The sequence below is a fragment of the Colobus angolensis genome, unplaced genomic scaffold (genome assembly GCF_000951035.1).
Source record: "Colobus angolensis palliatus isolate OR3802 unplaced genomic scaffold, Cang.pa_1.0 Scaffold245, whole genome shotgun sequence".
In the NCBI taxonomy this organism is placed as follows: Eukaryota; Metazoa; Chordata; class Mammalia; order Primates; family Cercopithecidae; genus Colobus; species Colobus angolensis.
This window is the reverse complement of record NW_012115655.1, coordinates 2,097,928-2,120,509: the sequence shown is the minus strand read 5'-3', so window position 1 is coordinate 2,120,509 and position 22,582 is coordinate 2,097,928. Positions and strand designations below refer to the sequence as shown.

At 46.9% G+C, this 22,582-nt stretch overlaps 1 protein-coding gene across 2 annotated transcripts in view; it reads left to right on the top strand.

Annotated features, from left to right (window-relative positions):
* ABCC5 (ATP-binding cassette, sub-family C (CFTR/MRP), member 5) overlaps window positions 1-18,809 on the top strand; it is a 97,115-nt gene extending 78,306 nt beyond the window's left edge. For both annotated transcript variants that reach the window (XM_011945810.1, XM_011945811.1), the window contains exons 26-30: window positions 1,386-1,545; window positions 9,995-10,073; window positions 11,356-11,469; window positions 12,887-13,051; window positions 17,342-18,809. In XM_011945810.1, the coding sequence (XP_011801200.1) occupies window positions 1,386-1,545; window positions 9,995-10,073; window positions 11,356-11,469; window positions 12,887-13,051; window positions 17,342-17,443 (620 nt within the window). In that variant the 3' untranslated portion in view covers window positions 17,444-18,809. The remainder of the gene's footprint in view (window positions 1-1,385; window positions 1,546-9,994; window positions 10,074-11,355; window positions 11,470-12,886; window positions 13,052-17,341) is intronic.
* The last annotated feature ends 3,773 nt before the right edge of the window (window positions 18,810-22,582 follow it).

The following is a 22,582-nucleotide window of genomic DNA, read 5'->3' as shown; positions in this document are numbered from 1 at the left end:
TTGTTTTGTTTTGTTTTGTTTGAAACAGAGTCTCATTCTGTTGCCCAGGCTGGAGTGCAATGATGTGATCTCGGCTCACTGTGACCTCCACCTCCCAGGTTCAAGCGATTCTCCTGCCTCAGCTTCCTGAGTAGCTGGGATTACAGGCACCTGCCACCACGCCTGGCTAATTTTTGTATTTATAGTAGAGATAGGGTTTCGCCATGTTGGCCAGGCTGGTCTCGAACTCCTGACCTCAGGTGATCTGCCCGCCTCAGCCTCCCAAAGTGCTGGGTGGCGTGAGCCACCGTGCCTGTCCAGTACAGTGTTAAGTGAAAAAAGCAATTACAATATTGCATTTCTGATACGATCTCAACTCTGAGGAAAGACTGAAAGGAAGTGTGCCCAAAATGATAGAAGTAAGATTATGGGAGATTGATGATGTCGTCTCATATTACTTATGTAAAACTTTTCGAATGAAGGTTCGGTTAACCGGTTCTGCTGACCACTGTAATAACACTGGTCCCCCAAACTTGTTCTCTGCCATAGTTTCCTGTCACAGTAGAGCCATTGACAGCCACTCATTGAGTCGAGGCAAAACCTCCTTCCCGTGCGTGTTTGTTTATCCCTGGAACTTCTTCCATTCCCCAGCTGCTGCCGTGGCAACAAGAGGCCTTGTCTTAGTCTCTCTCTCAGCTGTATTGAGGGGATAGGGAGAGAAAAGTCATCTTGTCCTCTGGTTTGCCCCTCAACTGCTTGCTGTAAGATCTCTGTTCTCCTGACTTTGCCTAAGAAGCATTCAGCTCTGTGCACCTGTTCCTAAGGTAACCAGGAGGCATTTTTCCATTTTACTTTCATGAAAATGGAATGGTTGGCCAGGCGCAGTCGCTCTTGCCTGTAATCCCAGCACTTTGGCAGGCCGAGGTGGGCGGATCATGAGGTCAGGAGTTTGAGACCAACCTGGCCAATATGATGAAACCCCATCTCTACTAAAAATACAAAAATTATTTGGGTGTAGTGGCACGCGCCTGTAGTGCCACCTACTCGAGAGGCTGAGGCAGAAGAATCACTTGAACCTAGGAGGCGGAGGTTGCAGTGAGCCGAGATCGTGCCACTGCACTCCAGTCTGGGCAACAGAGCGAGACTCCATCTCAAAAAAAGTGAAAATGGAATGGTCCCTTCCCCTCCTTCTCAGGCTGAAGCTGTGTAATTTGAAGGTGTCTGCCTTGTATCTTAGGAAAGTTAATCACTTTTTTCTATCATTTTATACATTATCTCAGTTAATCAGTTGAAATAACAACTGAATAGAAATAGAAAAACAGTTGGCATTGCCCTGAGGCTAAACCAGCATTGTCCTCACAGAATTTGCTAACAGCTCCTCTCTCGCATGTCTTCTGACTCATCAGGGAAGTCCTCGCTGGGGATGGCCCTCTTCCGTCTGGTGGAGTTATCTGGAGGCTGCATCAAGATTGATGGAGTGAGAATCAGTGATATTGGCCTTGCCGACCTCCGAAGCAAACTCTCCATCATTCCTCAAGAGCCGGTGCTGTTTAGTGGCACTGTCAGGTCAGGACTTAGCTTAGAGGCTGGGTGGGCACGTGGGACCACACGATGCTGGCACCACACCCTGGGACCATGAGTTCGCCATCTCTAGTCTGGTGCTTTTCCCACTACACCATGTGCTTGCTGGTGCAGAAGGGAGAGGCAGCCCCACTGCACACGCCACTTGGTTGACTAAAGGGGGCAGGGAGGCCTGCAGCACAGTGCTGAAGAGGCCAGAGAGATCTAGGCTCAGAGCTCTGCTCCGTGACTTCGGACAAGTTATTTAACCATTCTTGTGCCTGTTTCCTCACCCATAAGATGAGGATGCTTTAAAGATCTGTTGCTGTGAAGGTTGAGTAAGTTCATGTACATTATATAAGCACAGGGCCTGGCAAATGGTAAGCATTTGGCAAATGGTAAGCATTCGGCAAATGGTGGCTGCTGTCATCAGCCTCAACAACATCATCCTCCCCTGCCTCCCACTCCATTCTGTCGTCTCTCTTAGGTGCACTAAAAGTGGCAGTTTTTGTTTTTTTTTTTTGAGTTGGAGTCTCACTCTGTCGCCCAAGCTGAAGTGCAGTGGCACGATCTTGGCTCAGGGCAACCTTCGCCTCCTGGGTTCAAGTGATTTCTCCTGCCACAGCCTCCCGAGTAGCTTGGATTACAGGCGCCCTCCCCCATGCCCAGCTAATTTTTGTATTTTTAGTAGAGATGAGGTTTCACCATGTTGGCCAGGCTGGTCTTGAACTCCTGACCTCAAGTGATCCATCCGCCTCGGCCTCCCAAAGTGCTGAGATTACAGGCGTGAGCCACTGTACCCGGCCAAAAGTTCCAGTTCCAATGGTGGCTTTCAGGCGTTATTACTCCTCGTGTTATTTCGTTTTCTAGTGTCTTCTTTGATACTCTGGAATTATGTCGCTTTCTGAAATCTGCTGAGATGCCAGAGATAAAATCCCTTTCTTGGCCTATTAAAACAGACCAAGGAGAAAGCATCACATTATCTTTCCTAAGCTTACCTGATCCTACCTTTACCCTTAAGCTTCTCCCTCCTAAAAACAGTGGATTTCCATCATTTGTGTCCCTATTAAAAAATCATTCTAAAAGTAATTTTTAGCCGTTTTCAGAAAAATTGGTACCAACCTGATTTCAAATAATCATAGGCAGTGTTCAGACTTGTTTTAAAACTATCCCCTCCACCTTTGGAAATGGCATTTGAACTCAAGGAACTTTGGTAGATACCTTAGTCTGCTCAGGCTGCTGTATATAACAACATACCATAGACTGGGTGGCTTAAACAACAGAAATTTATTTCTCTCAGTTCTGGAGGCTGGGAAGGCTGGGATGGGTGTCTGCTGAAGCCCCTGTTCCTGGTTTGCAGATGGCTATCTTGTTCTGTCCTCACGCGGCCTTTCCTCGGTGTGTGCCTGTGGTATGTGCCCTCGGAAAGGAGAGCTCTTGTGTCTCCTCTTCTTGAGGCCCCACCCTCATGATCTCATCTAAACCGTGATCTCATCTAAATCCCTCCTTACAGCCCCACCTCCAGATACCATCACATTGGGGTCAGTGTTTCAACAATTTAATTCTAGGGGCACACAAATCTGTAGTCCATAGTAGTATATCAGCAGAATTCTCACCTGTGTTTGTGTAGAGTCAACACCCTAGGGTATGTTTACTTTGGTATTTCTGTAGTTGAATCTGGACAGCATGCACTGTATCTGTGGTTGATGATAAACCATTCTCTTTGGGTATTAAGGTAATAAGGTCAGACAAGCGATATCAGAAGAAAAGTAGAATTTATTGGCCAGGTGTGGTGGCTCGTGCCTGTAATCCCAGCACTTTGGGAGGCTAAGGCGGGTGGATCACCTGAGGTCGGGAATTTGAGACCATCCTGACCAACATGGAGAAACCCCTCTCTACTAAAAATACAGAATTATCCAGGCATGGTGGCACATGCCTGTAATCCCAGCTACTTGGGAGGCTGAGACAGGAGAATCGCTTGAACCCGGGAGGCGGAGGTTGTATTAAGCTGAGATCGCGCCATTGCACTCCAGCCTGGGTAACAAGAGTGAGACTCCGTCTCTAAATAAATAAATAAATAAGGAAAATGTTGCCTAATTGGCTTTTACCATAAATCTCTCTATTTTTAAATGCCACAGGAACACCTTGAAAAAAAAAATTGGCCTTACGATATTTGCCTTTGGCCATAAGAACTATTTTTTTTTAATCATCATTTGGAAGAGAATTAAGAAATAAAGCATGTTAAATTTGAGAAAATGCTGCCACCAATAAGCCTCAGTTTTAATTTAAAAATTTTATAGCATTTCATTTGGGTTTGTGAATTGGGGGCTTCTAGAGTTAGTGGTTAAGAATTGACCATGATGCCGGGCGCAGTGGCTCATGCCTATAATCCTAGCACTTTGGGAGGCCGAGGCGGGAGGATCACTTAAGCTCAGGAGTTTGAGACCAGCCTGGGCAACATAGTGAGATAGCATCTCTGCTTTTTAAAATAATATAAAATGTTTAAAGAAAAAGAATTGACTGTGGGCACGTGCAGCTGGTGTGGGTAGAACATCATAGACCTGTAGCTTTAGTGGAATTGGAACCATTTATCTCCAGAGAAAAAATGTTGGCTGCTTTGTGGCTAACTCAGTAGTTGGTACACTGCTGTCCTGGGTTTGTAGCTACTGAGCTTAGAGTGCAGCTTAGGAAGTCAGCTGTGCAAAGTGAGAAAATCGTTTCAGTTAAATTTTCTGCCAGCTCTAATTCTGGCTTTTTAGTCAGTAGTAGACACTGAGGAAAAATTAAATGCCAGACTTGTCCTTTATCCCCTAAGGTTTCCTTTTATCCTGTCAGGTTTCTTATGGATCCCAGAAAATGTTCAGCTCTTGGTATTCTTTTGTTTTTGAGACAGAGTCTCTCTCTGTCGCCCAGGCTGGAGTTTCAGCTCACTACAACCTCTGCCTCCTGGGTTCAAGTGATTTGTGTGCCTCAGCCTCCTGAGTCGCTGGGACCAAAGGCACAGGCCACCATGCCCAGCTAGTAGAGACGGGGTTTCACCATGTTGGCCAGGCTGGTCTCGAACTCCTGACCTCAGGTGATCTGCCCACATCAGCCTCCCAAAGTGCTGGAATTACAGGCGTGAACCACCACACCCGGCCGGTATTCTTTTGCTTTTCTTAGAAGATAGAAAGCCTATGATGAGTTTCCCAAGGCAAAGGCAGGATACATGAGCTGTTTCCTCAGCTACCTCCTAGAGACTCTGAATCTGGAAACTGCACCTCCACCACCATTAGCCAGTATTGAGGGTGGGTACCTCTTCTTGAGATACCTGCAAACAATTAAAACTTGAAAGGAACTCTTAGAGGAAAAGCAAGGTAAAACCAAAATCAAACCAACAAAACTCAGAAAGTCACAAGAGATAAATTTCTGAGTTGTTCTGTGTACAAATATAATTAATCTAAATCATAGGCCAGATCATGTGGGACCACACCCCTTCCTAGATTAGCCAGAATGTTGATCCATTCTAGTACCTGCATCCCAGCCCTCCCCTTATCTGCCTGTGTGGGCTTGAGCTCTCCAGCCTGTGTTTCTGCAGATCTCTGTTGTTTTGCCCTCATGATTGGCTCCAAGAAGAGAGGCCCCTTTTCATCCAGGCCTTAAAACACTTTTGCTGGCCTCTGTCTCATGGCCCTAGCTTTCCCCACCTTCTCCCAGAGCTCCCTGTGCTTCCTGGACCCAGGAAACCCAGCCCTGGCCTCTGTCCTGTCCCCAGCAGCTGGAGTGTTTTTCATCCTGGGGACTGTCTGGAGCCTGGCTAGGCTGACGATGAGCTGTCCCCAGCTGTCACTCTGGTCTCTCTTGAGTCTTGGTCCCCTGTGAGTGATGGGTACCTTGTCTACCCGGAGCACTTCTGCCTGGTGCCCATTCATTAGCAAGAAACAGTGTTCGCATTTCTTCTTCTTCAGGTGCTCTCTCCTTTTAATCTGCTCATTAATTTTTTTTTTTTTTTTTTTTTGAGGCAGTGTCTCACTTTGTCACCCGGGTTGGAGTGCAGTGACATGATCTCTGCTCACTGCAGCCTCCACCTCCCAGGTTCAAGCAGTTCTCCTGCCTCAGCCTCCCCAGTAGCTGGGATTACAGGCACCCACCACCACGCCTGGCTAATTTCTGTATTTTTAGTAGAGATGGGGTTTCACATTGTTGGCCAGTCTGGTCTTGAACTCCTGACCTCAGGTGATCTGCCCACCTTGGCCTTCCAAAGTGCTGGGATTAGCCATGAGCCACCGTGTCCCACCTGTCATAACCGTCTTAATTGTATTTAACAAATGCTCGAAACTTCATGAGACAGACACCATTGTTATGCATATTTTATTTTACCAAATAGTGAGGTTTCACTGTGTTGCCCAGGCTAGTCTTAAACTCCTGAGCTCGAGAGATTCTCCCACCTCTGCCTCCCAAAGTGCTGGGATTATAGGCATGAGACACCGCCCTTGGCCTTTATGCCTGTTTTATATAGATGATGAAACTGAAATCCAGAGAGTGAGAGTAAATTTGCCCAAAGACACACAGCTAAAAGTGGTAGAGCTAGGATTTGAACCCAGGCTGGCTGGCTGGCTCTACTCACTACACTCACTGCGTTGCCTCCTGAAGCATGTGTCACGACCCCACTATTAACCACAACCTTGATATTCCATCTCTCCAAAAAACAGTTAGACTCGCCTCTTTATGGATCTTGACCTTTAGTTACATTTCTTTTCCCAGCATCTTCAAAGTCTCATCTGCCTTCCTCATCTCAAAAACGAAAAAAGAAAGTCACCCAATCTATGCCGTTCTCTCTAGTCTTTTTTATTTGCTCTGCTTTTGCTCTTAACTTTTTTCACCTAATCTGAATCTTAACAACTAAAAGCCACAATCAGTCCATATTTCTGCATACCTCAAAATAAGGTTTCCTTTAGCTTCCTGATAGAAGAAGGTATGTGAGTCCCAAAATCTCCTGCTGTGAAGACTGAGGCTGCTAGAAGCACCCAGCACAGATGACAGGGCAGCGTGGTTTAATACAGTGTTTTCTGCTATATCCAGGGTGAATTGCTGTATTGTCTCACACTTTGGGAGATATTCTTGGCTTCATTTAGCAGTGGTCAGTGTTGACTATTGCTAAAAATAAAATATAAAGAACCAAAGATGAAAATGTACTTTTGGCAAGATAGGACTCCAGGGGTTCTGATTGTTAAAAATAACTGCCCTTATGTTCAGACACTTTTCTATCCAATCACTTAACTGAAACCGTTTGATTAAGTGGATGCATAACTTTGCTTTCATTTCTGTCTGTGGGTCAGACCCAGGACCATCTGGCTTCTCTAATGAGGGAAGATATTTTTCCATTCCTGATTAAGCTCCCTGTTGAGGTGGGTCTGGTCTGCCTTACTGTGTACCACCTATGAGTGTATGCAAACATTCCTTTTCTATCTGGAACCCATTGTTTAGTGGTCTGAAGCTCCTTCAGCTGGTGTGATGGACCTGGGTGAATTGAATGTTAAGCCTGGGCTGGGCACAATGGCTCACACCTGTAATCCCAACACTTTGGGAAGCCAAGGCGGATGGATCACCTGAGATCTGGAGTTCGAGACCAGCCTGGCCAACATGGGGAAACTGTGTCTACCAAAAAATACAAAAGTTAGCCAGGTGTGGTGGCGCACACCTGTAGTCCCTGCTACTTAGGAGGCTGAGGCACAAAAATTGCTTGAACGTGGGGGGTGGGGCAGAGGTTGCAGTGAGCTGAGATGCTACTGCACTCGCGCCTGGGTGATAGAGCAAGACTCTGGCTCAAAAAATAAGAATGTTATGCCTGTTGTCATATTCACCCATAGAAAATCTGATAGGGCCGGCTACTCAGTGGGCAGGAGACTGCACTTTTGTGTACAGCAGTTCCTGCTTCTCTGTGGTTTCACTTTCTGCAGTTTCAGTTACCCATGAGCAACCAGGGTCCAAATATATTACATACTATATTTTGTGAGAGACCACAGTCAAATCATGTTCATTACAGCATATTGTTACAATTGTTTGATTTAATTATTGTTAATCTCTTACTGTGCCTAATTTATAAATTAAACTTTATCATAGGTATGTATATATAGGGAAAAAAGACTTGGCATTTATAGAGTTCAGTACTATTTGTGGTTTGAGGCATCTACCAGGGCTCCCTGAAGCATTCCCTTGTGGATGACGGGGGACTCCATGTCTGCTGTTTGATCCAGCGGCATCTGATGGACTTACTCGCTGTATTTGTTTCCTGGGGCTGTCACAAACAGTTTAAGCGACAAACTAGATGGTTTCAAACAACAGAAATTTACTATCTCACAGTTCCAGGAGCTGGAAGTCTAAAATCCAAGGGTCAGTTGGGCCATGCTGCCAGTGAAACCTGTAGCCCTTCCTTGCCTCTTCCAGCTTCTGGTAGTTAAGGCCATCTTTGGCATTCCTTGGCTTGCGGATGCACCCTCTGGCCTCTGCCTCCATTGTCACATGATGCCCTCCCAGTGTTTCTCTGCCTTCACATGGCCGTCTCTCATCAGGACCAGTCATATGAGATTAAGGGCCCACCCTTCTCTATTACTGTGGTATGACCTCATCTCAACTAATTACATCTGCAAATTACCCTATTTCCAAATAAGGTCACATTCTTAGGTACTTAGGTGTCTTTTGGGGAGACACAGTTCAACCCATTAAACTGTACAGTATTAAACAACACTTCCTAGGCCAGGGCTAGTGAGAAGCGAGCATGTTCCACGCGGCAAAAATGCTGTGCAAAGGGTAAGAGGCACCGGAGAGCAGGGCGGGTCAGAATCTCCCAGGAGATCGAGAGACGCCCAAAAAGCAGAAATGAGGCAGTGCCGGCCTGCTCTCCCCCTCTCAGCAGAGTTCTGTGATAATGACGTGATTGTATTTGCATGCCTGTAATTAGTAACCCCAGGTATGGAGACAGGTGTGTGGCATAGAGCAAAAGTCCATGTTTCTCCCAGAGATTTTCCTGTTTCCCACATGCCAGGCATAATTTTATGAGCAAAGCAAATTATTCTTAATACTTTTCAGATTATTAGACCTCTAAATGTTATGTGTAGATCAAGACAAGACATCCACAATTACTGTAACATCCCAGTTTTCCACCAAATACCTGTTCCACCACCAGCTCTCCACCCTCATCCTCAGTGGCAAAGATAATTTTCTCCTGTCCTAAACATTTCTAGTCCTGGCCGGGCACAGTGGCTCATGCCTGTAATCCCAGCATTTTGGGAGGCCAAGGTAGGCTAATCACTTGAGCTTGAGCGCTGGAATTTGAGACCAGCCTGGGCAGCATAGCAGAACCCCATCTCTACAAAAAAATACAAAAATTACATGGCGTGCGCCTGTAGTCCCAGCTACTCAAGAGGCTTAGGTGGGAGGATAGCTGGATCTCAAGAGGAAGACGTTGCAATGAACCGAGATTATATCACTGCACTCCAGTCTGGGTTACAGAGACTAAAAAAAAAAAAAAAAAAATCTAGTCTCGTTCTTTTGGTATCGCCTCTGATTTCCTTGAGGTAGATACTGTTGGCACAGTAAGCAAAAATGGCCCCCAAACTGGTCTTCTGTGCCAGGAAATTGCCTTTTTCTTGACTTGTCCTTTATTCTCTCTCTCCTTCTTCCTCCACCCTTCTACTGGATCAGTTTCTTTTCCTGGTCAGGCCAGCTGTCCTGGAGCCCCATGCTCAATGACAGGGCTGTGAACCCGGTAGACCAAGAGAAAGAAACTTTTCTAAGTTTGTATGTACGGAGAGATGTATTTTATTTTATTCTATTCTATTCTATTCTATTCATTTATTTTATTTATTGAGATGGAGTCTCATTCTGTCGCCCAGGCTGGAGTGCAGTGGTGTGATCTCAGCTCACTGCAACCTCTGCCTCCCAGGTTAAAGCAATTCTCCTGCCTCAGCCTCCCGAGTAGCTGGGATTACAGGCACCCACCATCACGCCTGGCTAATTTTTGTACTTTTAGTAGAGACAGGGTTTCACCATGTTGGCCAGGCTGGTCTTGAACTCCTGACCTCTAGTAATCCACCTGCCTTGGCCTCCCAAAGTGCTGGGATTACAAGCACGAGCCATCGCACCCACCTGAAAGATGTATTTTAACAAATACATGCACAGGAAAAAATCTAGAAGGATATTTGCCGATATTTGCATTTATAAATTGTTCTATAACTAGTGCTATTTACATAGTAAAAATAATAAAAGAATAAATCAAGTTTTATGGAGATGAGGAGGTGGCCCAGTGTGCAGTCAGAGCTCCCATCTGGCTGGTTGGGGAATGAGTCGTCTGTGATCGTCAGGGTTTGGAGTCTTCTCTCCCTGTGCATGTGTGTTAAACATCTTCCACAGACAGCCTTTGCCAGTAGGTCGCTTCAGAGCGGGACCACTGAGAAATTCCTGTGTTTCTCCCTAGATCAAATTTGGACCCCTTCAACCAGTACACTGAAGACCAGATTTGGGATGCCCTGGAGAGGACACACATGAAAGAATGTGTAAGTGAAGAGCCTGGGGGAGCTGTGCTGGGATGGTGAGGGTGGAAGCACAGTGGTGCCATTGCCACACCCTGTCTGGTCTGGCTGTGCCGCCAGGATGCCTGTGGACGAAGGCTTCGTGGCAGGGTTCTCTAAGTCTTCCAGACAGCTGGGAAAAACTGATCTCTCCCAGTCCCACCTCCCACACTGCCCACGGTCATTTTGGCCTTGTACTATCCATTGATTGAAGATAGTAATGACAACTACTTAGAATTAAGTGATGCTTTTAATTTGTTTTATTAGTCATGACAGTGTAATATACTTTGAAGCATCCACATGTATGCAAAAGATACATAACGTGGCCAGCTGCAGTGGCTCACACCTGTAATCCCAGCACTTTGGGAGGCCGAGGCAGGTGGATCATCTGAGGTCAGGAGTTCGAGACCATCCTGACCAATATGATGAAACCCTGTCTCTACTAAAAATACAAAAATTAGCTGGGTGTGGTGGTATGCACCTGTAATCCCAGCTACTCAAGAGGCTGAGACAGGAGAATCGCTTGAACCCAGGAGGCAGAGGTTTCAGTGAGCTGAGATCGCACCACTGCACTCCAGCCTGGGCAACAAGAGCAAAACTCTGTCTCAAAAAAAAAAAAGATACATAACGTATTGAGTCTGCAGAAAGCACACAGTATGCATAAGGACCACAGACCTTTTGGGATAACTCAGTAGGCCCGCACGAGCAGCTGTAGTGTACAGATTGATACCCCTGGCCTGGGGTGAGGTCTCTGGTGTGCCTGGGTTGAGTCAGGCCCAGGATCCCATGCCCTAATTCAGCTATTAGTAGATGAGCTCTGTTTTTTCCTTTCCTCTACCGGGATTCCTCTCATTTGAAGAGTAAGTTCTGCAGCTTACAAAAAATGTTTCACAGTCACGGGCCTACAGCTTTGGACTTCAAAAGGAGAATACTTTTCCTTACTCTATTTCCTATTGCATGACCGTATTTTCAGAACCAAAACTTAAGGCCCACTATCTGACTGGATTTTGGGGACATGAAATCATTGGAATTTCTGGGATGTTTTAATGGTATAAAGCTAACAGAATAGTCTGCTGGAATCATGGACTGCCTTGGAAGTGGGTCCTAGTGCGCATGATCAGTACACCTGCACCTTCGTTCCAGATGAGGCAGGTTCTTGGTTAATAGTTCTTTCATCTGTTTCAGAATAATTTCTTGTTGTCCTTGGATTTTCAGGAAATTCAGCTTAGTTTCTTACCCCTCTGATCTCTACTTTCCTTTTCCCTAGATTGCTCAGCTACCTCTGAAACTTGAATCTGAAGTGATGGAGAATGGGGATAACTTCTCAGTGGGGGAACGGCAGCTTTTGTGCATAGCAAGAGCCCTGCTCCGCCACTGTAAGGTAAGGCAGTTCGTGGTTGGCAGGAAAGGGGCGGCAGCAGAGAATGGGAATGTTTTAGTGCAGCCTTTCCCTGACGCAGTGGGGTCCAAAGGTATTCCTGGCTGTGAACCCTGTTGGCACTTTCTAAGAGCATGGCCAGTGAGAACTCTAACCCTGACACAGTTTGGGTATATCAGGTTCGAGTATGTCGGGTTTGGGTATGTCAGGGTCGGGTTCTGGTGTGTTGGGTTCGGGTGTGTCGGTTTGGGGGTATATCGGTTTGGGTATATCGAGTTTGGGTATATTGGTTCTGGGTATATCAGGTTTTGGGGAGGGAGAACGGGTTGCTTTGTTTTTAACTTCATCCAAGACTGCCTTTTGTTTCTGGCCATTGAGTAGTTTTGTACGACTGCAAACCATAGACATAGAAGTTTTTTTTTTTTTTTTTTGAGACGGAGTCTTGCTTTGTCCCCAGACTGGAGTGCAGTGGCACAATCTCGGCTCACTACAACCTCCACCTCCTGGGTTCAAGCGATTTTTCTGCCTCAGCCTCTTGAGTAGCTGGGATTACAGGCACCCGCCACCATGCCAGACTAATTTTTGTATTTTTAGTAGAGACGGGGTTTCACCATGTTGACCAGGCTGGTCTTGAACTCCTGACCGCATGACCCGCCTGTGTTGGCCTCCCAAAGTGCTGGGATTACAGGCATGAGCCACCGAGCCCAGCCAATATAGATTTTAAAACTGCAAGAGACTTTAAGGTCATCAAATCCAACCCCTTCATTTACAAACAGGAAAAGGAAGGTCCAGAAAGATTAATGTTACCAGCCATACTGGATTCAAGGGGAAAAAAAGGATTAATTGCACATACTCACTGTCACAGAGCATGTAGGGGCAAGTATTTGATTAGTTTTGTTTGGTTTGGTTTGGTTTGGTTTTCGAGACAGAGTCTTGCTCTGTTGCCCAGGCTGGAGTGCAGTGGTGTGATCTTGGCTCACTGCAACCTCCACCTCCTGGATTCAAGCGATTATCTTGCCTCCGCCTCCCGAGTAACTGGGACTACAGGTGCACGCCACCACACCTGGCTAATTTTTGTATTTTTAGTAGAGACAGGGTTTCACCATACTGGCCAGGATGGTCTCGATCTCTTGACCTCGTGATCTGCCTGCCTCAGCCTCCCAAAGTGCTGGGATTACAGGCGTGAGCCCAGCCTAGATCAGTATTATACAAATATGCTGTTATGGAAATCAAGGCAAACATGGTTTTGAAGTTGTATCACTTCTAAGTAAAAGGATATTTTTACATATATGTGTGCTTACTTAGAAAAAAACAGTAGATGATATAAAACTTAATAATCAAATACATTTTAGTAAAATCTAGATTAACCAGAATGTTTTAGGAATTTAATCGAGTTTCTTCTCCTCTGCTTCTCTGGCAGATTCTGATTTTAGATGAAGCCACAGCTGCCATGGACACAGAGACAGACTTACTGATTCAAGAGACCATCAGAGAAGCATTTGCAGACTGTACCATGCTGACCATTGCCCATCGCCTGCACACGGTTCTAGGCTCCGATAGGATTATGGTGCTGGCCCAGGGACAGGTACCGAGTCCTTCAGGGACTTTGGCTTGGCATATCTGGGAGGAACCTGGCTCCTGGCAGGGATGGACTGATTGCCATCTTTGTAGCGTTCTGGGCATTCAGATAAGCACTTGCAGCAACTCTATTTAGTTGCTATTGGGAAGGATGCAGCCTCCTAATCACAAGATTACTCAGGCACACTCTGATGGGGTTCTCATTTTACTTTACTGTTTGTCCTTTTGTTGCTTGTGAGTAGGGACACTTTGACTTAAGTCAGAGAGTACATGTACTTAGTGACTCATTCACATCCGCAAGGATCACCCCTGGCATACTTGGGCCAGAGAGTATAGATACTTAGTGACTCATTCGCATACACAATTATCCCTGGTACATGTACTCAGTGACTCATTCACATCCACAATGATCACCCCTGGCATACTTGGGCCAGAGAGTATAGATACTTAGTGACTCATTCGCATACACAATTATCCCTGGTACATGTACTCAGTGACTCATTCACATCCACAATGATCACCCCTGGCATACTTGGGCCAGAGAGTATAGATAGTCAGTGACTCATTCACATACACAATGATCACCCCCACAGAGGCCTATTGAGACCAGCCAGCACATGTTTGCTTTTTTGCCATCACGTAGCGGCGCCAAACTTCTTACCCTGTTGTTTCAGGCGTTCCCACAGCCTGGCCCTAGCCTTGCCTTCTTCATTTTCCACTCTTCCCTTACAGGCACCATTGGCTATGGACATCTTGCATTCTCCAAGCTTTTTATTTGTCTTTACTCAGACAGTTCCATCTACCTAAAAGGCCCTTTGCCCTTCTCTCCCCCATATCCACCTGCTCACAACTTGCCTGTCCCTGAAGAATGACATGGCCCAGATGCCAAAGCCTCCATGAACCCCCCTGGCTGCCTCAGCTGCCCTAGGCTGTATCTGTACCTCTCTTGTAGCTCTTCTGCCTCAGCTGATAGGAATTGTGCAATGCCCTGTCTCCCTAGAAAACTCCCTGAACGCTCTCTGAGGGCAGAGTCACTGCTCGTTCATCTTTAGGGCCCAGCAGTGTTTAGCACTACAGTTCTTTGCACAAGTGATGTTAAGTACATTTATGTTAGACAAATACCTCCTTTGTGTGCCCCTAGGATAAAAGTAAATTAATAATTTGGAGGAAATAGCAAGCCATTTATAATGGGTAACATGTCTTCTATTGTAGAAGCTACCACAACAACAGCTACTATAATGGCTACTTCTATTGAATGTTTACTGTGTATCAGGCACTGTGCTTAGTGCTTTACATATAATCTCTCAAAATTCAATCAGTCATCACAACAACCTAGAGAGAGACATAGCGTGAATTCTACTTTACAGATGGGGAGACAAAGTCTCAGGAAAGTCCATAGGAAGTGGAGTAGGCCGGGTGTGGTGGCTCATGCCTGTAATCCCAGCAGTTTGGGAGGCCGAGGTGGACAGATTGCCTGAGCTCAGGTGTTCGAGAGCAGCCTGGGCAACATGGCGAAACCCTGTCTCTACCAAAAATACAAAAAATTAGCCAGGCATGGTGGCACACACCTGTAATCCCAGCTACTAAGGAATTTGAGGTGGAAGGATCATTTAACCCTGGGAGGCAGCGGAGATTGCAGTGATTTGAGATAGTGCCACTGCACTGCAGCCTGGGTGACAGAGTGAGACCATCTCCAAAAAAAAAAAAAAAGGAAACAATAAAAATTGGTGGGATTTTAAGAAAGGAAGTGGAGGAGATGGGACAGGACTCAGGCCAGCAACCCCACTGCCAGCACACTGTCTAAATTGTGGAGAAATATTGAGAAAAGTGTTAAACAGGGCAGGTTCAGCCTGGGCTTCAAAGCTGAATTGAGAGAACTTGGGGGCTAAGGATTTTTCTCCTCATCTTGAAATTATTTTCACACTAGTGTTTTTTGTGACTATCTTTGTTTGCCTTAAACTAAGTGTTTACTGAGATTCTGTCATACATAAGATATATTGAGCTACTACTTTGTACATAAGTATTAAAATAGAGCCTAGTAAGGTATAATAGATGGGACCAAGAACATCTTCTGGGAAATTCTTTTTTTTGAGCCAGAGTCTTGCTCTGTCGCCCAGGCTGGAGTATAGTGATGCAATCTCGACTCACTGCAGCCTCCGCCTCCAGGGTTCAAGTGATCCTCCTGCCTCAGTCTCCCGAGCAGCTGGGATTACAGGCAGGTGCCACCATGCTTGGTTAATTTTTGTATTTTTAGTAGAGACAGGGTTTCACCATGTTGGCCGGGATGGTCTTGAACTCCTGACCTCAGGTGATCCACCCACCTCGGCCTCCCAAAGTGCTGGGATTACAGGCTTGAGCCACCGTGCCCAGCCAGAAATTCTTTCTTAAGGACACAAATTGAGATCCCTTTCTTTCTATAGTTGGCTTGATGTTTTGGAGTGGGGAGCCGATTCACTCTTTATGAGAGACTCTATCCTTCTCTCTTAATTTTTTTCTTGCTAATTAAAATTTTCTTGTAATTTTAGGAAAGCCTAAAAAAAAAAAAAAAAAACACCGAAAAAGCATAAAGGCAAAAACAGGATGGTAAGCCATTTGCCCCCAGAGATGAGCATTGTAATACACTGACTTACCCTGTGTTTTTCATGCATCTGCACACACAGACTCCAACAGATGGGATGCTCTCTGCCGTAGACACAAAATACCAGACTAAAAGGGGTTTGGAGGATAGGATTTTGTTATCCCACATGGCAAACGGGAGGGCGGACAGTTGGTTTTTGTGCAGCCCAGCAGTGTGGGGCTCTGCATCACTCTCAACCAGTACTCACCTTCCCCTGCTGGTACAGGATGCCTGCTCAAGTACCCAACCAAAGGAAGGACATGTGTCCAAAGAAAGGACACATTCATGTTCTGCTCGTGGCGTGTCCACTGGGCAGGACACCCTCTCCTAGAAGCACCAAGGAGACTTCCTCTTACATCTCCTTAACCAACGTTATGTTCCATGCCTTTGTCCTGTGGCGGGGGAGGCTGAGATAGTTGGGTATATGCATTCCAGCCTCTGCCACAGGAGGTGGGTTCTGCCAGCATATCATTCAGGGTTCTGCTGCCACGTGATTTTCCGTGGCTGCATAGATGTCCATCATAGGAATGGCCACTTGACTAAGTCACTCCCTGACTTCCTTTTTTTTCCCTGACAACTAGACATTTTGAGCTCTTCCTTTTCCCTCTACAGGATTAGATCAGCTTGTATAACAAAATGACATTTGTCTGGTGTGCCCTTGACTTCAGCTGCAACTTCTCTCCCCTGCAGTTTATTTTATTTTATTTTATTTATTTATTTATTTATTTTTGAGACTGAGTTTCGCTCTTGTTGCCCAGGCTTGAGTGCAATGGCACGATCTCTGCTCACTGCAACCTCCGCCTCCCAGGTTCAAGCAATTCTCCTGCCTCAGACTCCCCAGTAGCTGGGATTACAGGTGCCTGCCACCACACCCAGCTGATTTTTGTATTTTTACTAGAGAGAGGGTTTCACCATGTTGGTCAGGCTGGTCTCGAACTCCTGACCTCAGGTGATGCACCTGCCTCGACCTCCCAAAGTGCTGGGATTACAGGCATGAGCCACCGCACCCAGCCTGTTGTTTTCTATTTTATTTTGTTTTATTTTTTTGAGATAGTCTCACTCTGTTGCCCAGACTGGCGTGCAGCGGTGCAGTCTCAGCTCACTGCAACCTCTACCTCCTGCGTTCAAGTGATTCTCCTGCCTTAGCCTCCCAAGTCGCTGGGATTATAGGCGCCCACCACCATGCCAGGATAATTTTTGAATATTTAGTGGAGACAGGGTTTCACCATGTTAGCCAGGCTGGTCTTGAACTCCTGACCTCAGGCGATCCGCCCGCCTCAGCCTCCCAAAGTGATGAGATTACAGGTGTGAGCCACCAGCCTCCTGCAGTTTATAGACCTGGTTGGTTGGTTCCTTCGCTCCCAAGGCTGAAGGAATTTGGATTTATGTGAAGGAGGTCTGGAAGTCGTTTTCTTTTTTTTTTTGCTATGAGAATACTTTATTAGGCAAAACCGCATACTGTAAAAATGCTGGAAGTCGTTTTCTCTGTCCTTTCCCTTACACCCTGGATACTTGAAAATAAAAAAATAAGGGGGGAGTTGCACTCAGGGCTTGTTGAATTGTCCCCAGATTCTACCCTCAGGGGGCATTGGGACTTCCCTCCCTTCCTGAGCAGTGGATCCTCTGAATCACCCTGCATGACCCAGAGCTGTGTCCTGACGGCGTCTCCTTCTTTTGCAGGTGGTGGAGTTTGACACCCCATCGGTCCTTCTGTCCAACGACAGTTCCCGATTCTATGCCATGTTTGCTGCTGCAGAGAACAAGGTCGCTGTCAAGGGCTGACTCCTCCCTGTTGACGAAGTCTCTTTTCTTTAGAGCATTGCCATTCCCTGCCTGGGGCGGGCCCCTCATCGCGTCCTCCTACGGAAACCTTGCCTTTCTCGATTTTATCTTTCGCACAGCAGTTCCGGATTGGCTTGTGTGTTTCACTTTTAGGGAGAGTCATATTTTGATTATTGTATTTATTACATATTCATGTAAACAAAATTTAGTTTTTGTTCTTAATTGCACTCTAAAAGGTTCAGGGAACCGTTATTATAATTGTATCAGAGGCCTATAATGAAGCTTTATACATGTAGCTATATCTATATATAATTCTGTACATAGCCTATATTTACAGTGAAAATGTAAGCTGTTTATTTTATATTAAAATAAGCACTGTGCTAATAACAGTGCATATTCCTTTCTATCATTTTTGTACAGTTTGCTGTACTAGAGATCTGGTTTTGCTATTAGACTGTAGGAAGGGTAGCATTTCATTCTTCTCTAGCTGGTGGTTTCACGGTGCCAGGTTTTCTGGGTGTCCGAAGGAAGACGTGTGGCAACAGTGGGCCCTCCGACAGCCCCCTCTGCCACCTCCCCATGGCCACTCCAGGGGTGAGTGGAGCGGGGTGGGCAGCTGGAGACCATGCAGAACGCCGTGAGTTCTCAGGGCTCCTGCCTTCTGTCCTGGTGTCACTTACTGTTCCTGTCAGGAGAGCAGCGGGGCGAAGCCCGGGCCCCTTTTCACTCCCTCCATTGGGAATGGGAATCACAGAGACATTCCTCCAAGCCAGGGAGTTTCTTTCCTGCCTTCTTCTTTTTGCTGTTGTTTCTAAACAAGAATCAGTCTATCCACAGAGAGTCCCACTGCCTCAGGTTCCTACAGCTGGCCACTGCACAGAGCTCTCCAGCTCCAAGACCTGTTGGTTCCAAGCCCTGGAGCCAACTGCTGCTTTTTGAGGTGGCACTTTTTCATTTGCCTCTTCCCACACCTCCACAGTTCAGTGGCAGGGCTCAGGATTCCGTGGGTCTGTTTTCCTTTCTCACCGCGGTTGTCGCACAGTCTCTCTCTCTCTCTCCCCCCAAAGTCTGCAACTTGAAGCAGCTCTTGCTAATCAGTGTCTCACACTGGCGTAGAAGTTTTTGTACTGTAAAGAGACCTACCTCAGGTTGCTGGTTGCTGTGTGGTTTGGTGTGTTCCCGCAAACCCCCTTTGTGCTGTGGGGCTGGTAGCTCAGGTGGGCGTGGTCACTGCTGTCATCAGTTGAGTGGTCAGCGTTGCATGTCGTGACCAACTAGACATTCTGTCGCCTTAGCATGTTTCCTGAACACCTTGTGGAAGCAAAAATCTGAAAATGTGAATAAAATTATTTTGGATTTTGTAAAACTCTTCGTGTATCAAACAGTTCTCTGGGAAGGGAGTGAGATATCCTGGAATGGCTTTGGGACCTGGATATCCAGCGATGGAGTTGCATCTGGGAAGGGCTGGTAGCAAAGCTGGTTTGTTGCAAGGGCCATGGGGCCCTGAATGCCTGGAATCATCTCTGTGGGCCTTAGTCCCGCTGCCTGTGTTCCTGAGCACGGTCCCCAAATAAAGCTCCTTGGCTGCCCATAAGAGGGTGGGGAGTGGAAGGAGTGGTTGTGGTGAGGTGAGTGGTTGTGGTGAGGTGGGTGGTTGTGGTGAGATGTATTTAAAATGAATAGTTCGTCGAGGATTCTTAGCAATTCAAACAATATAATTACCCTTTCAGCCAATTCATTCAGATTCACCCACTGAAAATTAGTAACCCTGTCTCTACTCAAAATACAAAAATTAGCCAGGCGTGGTGGTGGGCGCCTGTAGTCCTAGCTACTCGGAAGGGTGAGGCAGGAGAATCACTTGAACTCAGGAGGTGGAGGTTGCAGTGAGCCGAGATCGCGGTGTTGCATACTAGCCTGGGCAACAGAGTGAGACTCTGTCTCAAAAAAAAAAAGGCCGGGCGCAGTGGCTCACGCCTGTAATCCCAGCATTTTGGGAGGCCGAGGCGGGTGGATCACGAGGTCAGGAGATCAAGACCATCCTGTCACATTTCAAGCACTCAGTAGCTGTATGCGACCTGTACAACATAGTAATGTACAGTGCAGATGCATAGGACGTGTCTATCATTGCAGGAAGTTCTGTTGGGCAGCACCAATCTAAACGGTAACCACTTTTACTAAGGCACTAGATTTATCTTCCAAGAAGGTAATAAGGTCAGCAGAACAAGACCCTTCAAAGTGCTGGGATTACAGGCATGAGCCACTATGCCCAGCCTAAACTGAATTTTTAAAAGCAATTTCCATATCGCCATTTTGTGCTTTCCCAGCTCATAATTCTCTGTTGCCAAGTAGAGTAGGCTAACAGCTGTAAGAAACAAGCCTAGGCCGGGCGCGGTGGCTCAAGCCTGTAATCCCAGCACTTTGGGAGGCCGAGATGGGCAGATCACGAGGTCAGGAGATCGAGACCATCCTGGCTAACACGGTGAAACCCCGTCTCTACTAAAAATACAAAAAATTAGCCGGGCGAGGTGGCCAGCGCCTGTGGTCCCAGATACTCGGGAGGCTGAGGCAGGAGAATGGCGTGAACCCGGGAGGCGGAGCTTGCAGTGAGCTGAGATCCGGCCACTGCACTCCAGCCTGGGTGACAGAGCAAGACTCTGTCTCAAAAAAAAAAAAAAAAAAAGAAACAAGCCCAGACTTTCAGACTTTCAGCAGTTTACCACAGTCACCAAACTCCTGTAGCAAAGCAGTGTGGTCTGTGGAGGGGTGAATGAAGGTTCTGCCTGTGTGTTCAGGAACCCATGCTCCCTCCCTCCTGGTCACCCCGCAAACCTCTTCTAGATTTGAGCTTCTCTGCCGGATCCACTGTGCTGATCAGAGAAGAGAGCACAGAATGTTGAGCAGAAAAGGGTTATGAGCCAGGTCTGAAAACAGTAGACGTTGCTTCTGTATTCGTTTTCTTGGCTGGAACTCAGGGTCAGGGGCACCTGTATGCTAAGCACTGTACGAGGTACTTTTAGCATATGGGCCTTACTTGATTTTCTCAGCCACTTTACAGGGTAGCTATAATTAAGCACATTTTGCTGATGAGGAAAGGCTCATGAAGATTTAAGTTGTCTCAAGCCAATATGCAGTATGAAGTGAGTCACACAGAATTCAAACCCAAACAGCCTACTCCCAGAGTTCAAGCTGTTCCTCATCTCATGACCTGAGCTTCAATTTCATCAGCAAATTCAGTTTCATCAAATGCATGTGCTAGATTAGATGGCCTCTAAGGTTTCTTCCAGCTCTAACTCCATGACTAGTGTGAGTCCGTAAATAGGACCTGAAAAACCTGGATCCTGCTCACCTCATTTGGGACATGGCTCTAGAAATCTGCCTCTTCCTCTTTGCTTCCACGAGGGAGGCGGTGTGTACTGGGAGCAGATTTCCTCTTTTCCTGGAATCTTCTCTGTGTCCTGTTTCTTTCTACCTGTGGCCTGAATTCAGCATTCTTCCTTGGCTCAGGGAAGCTCCCTTCTACCCGCTCAGGTGGACGCAGGTTAGTAGGACTAAGCTGGTTGCCGTCCAAGCGAGAACCATCAGAGCTAGTACTTGGGCTCCCACCGTCCTGGCACAGCCCTGTTCTCAAAGGGGAGCTCCATACCCGGCTAGGACTGACCAGTGCCAGGCAGTTAGGACCATGGGCACACACCTGTTGGAGCAGAGACACTGACACTGCCTGGAATGGTTGGTTCACAGGGCTAGGGGCTGGGGGAGACTTCTCTGACTCATTTTTTGTGTCCTTGACAAATCTGGTGGGCTGCAGTCCTGGGGCCGTTCTGACCACTGGTGAGAAAAGAGGTGCCTTGAGGCCCACTCTGGGAGTCTCCCCCTGATGTCATTCCCATGGGCCTCTGAGAGTGACCTGCCCTCCGGGAACTTTAGCTCCCCACTTCTCCTTCCAGACTTACTGATCCAACCGCCTCTTCCCTCACAGCCTCCCAATACCTGGACTCCAGCCCCCTCGGGCTCTTTTCCCAAAAACTGTTTATTGAACATTCACTAGGTCCCATACCTTCTGCCGGGCACAGGAGACCAGAAACAGACACAGGGAGCTTATAGTCCAAAGGAGAAGAGAAACTTTAAGTAACTTGCTCACTTTTTCTCACCCTTTCTCCTCCTCTGAGTTTCTCGGTCATGACCTAGGAGTCCAGGGATGGCACCTGGCCAGTTCTGCCCTGGGTCATTTAGAGACACCCTTTCTTTCTTGTCCTTGGTATTCCCTACCTCTGATCCCCCTTCCTTACCGAGAATGTGGTAAGATCTAAAGGGCCATTGTAATAAGGGTGTGGACCCGGGGCTGGTACCAAGGAAGTTTCTGGGCCTTGGGCCACTTCTCCAGCCACAGGAGTCCTCAGGCACCAGACTCTCCGGACTAGCCCACCACGGTGCCAAAGGTGTGAAGTCATCAACAGAAGGGTTTTGTTAGAGTGGCCTCTGTGTATATTTCCTCTGGGATCCTGTCAGCTGATCAAAAATACAGGGGCTGGATCCCAGCCACCGACCATTTGATACCATCACTGGCATTCATACTTAGATAAGCAAAACAATGTTTGGCTAAGAGAAGTGACACCTTGGGAACATACATGCCATCCCTCTATGCCTACGTATGGTCGGGTTCTACCCCTCAATCCCCACCGAGCCATGTTGTACTCGGAGAGACTACCACTCCTTCAGTTTCAATACGCTTGGTGAGTCCTGGAATAACTCTCAGAAATGGGCACACGAAAAAAGCTGCTTCTTCATCTTCCATAAAATCTCTGTTGGCAGGCCGGGCACGGTGGCTCACGCCTGTAATCCCAGCACTTTGGGAGGCCAAGGTGGGCGGATCACGAGGTCAGGAGTTCGAGACCAGCCTGGCCAACATGGTGAAACTCTGTCTCTACTAAAAATACAAAAATACAAAAATTAGCTGGGCGTGGTAGCAGGCGCCTCTAATCCCAGCGATTCAGGAGGCTGAGGCAGGAGAATCACTGGAAAATAGAGGTTGCAGTGGGCCAGTTGCACCACTGCACTTCAGCCTGGGCAACAAGAGTGAAACTCTGTCTCAAAAAAAAAAAAAAAAAATCTCTCTTGGCATTTGTGTCCACACAAGAAATC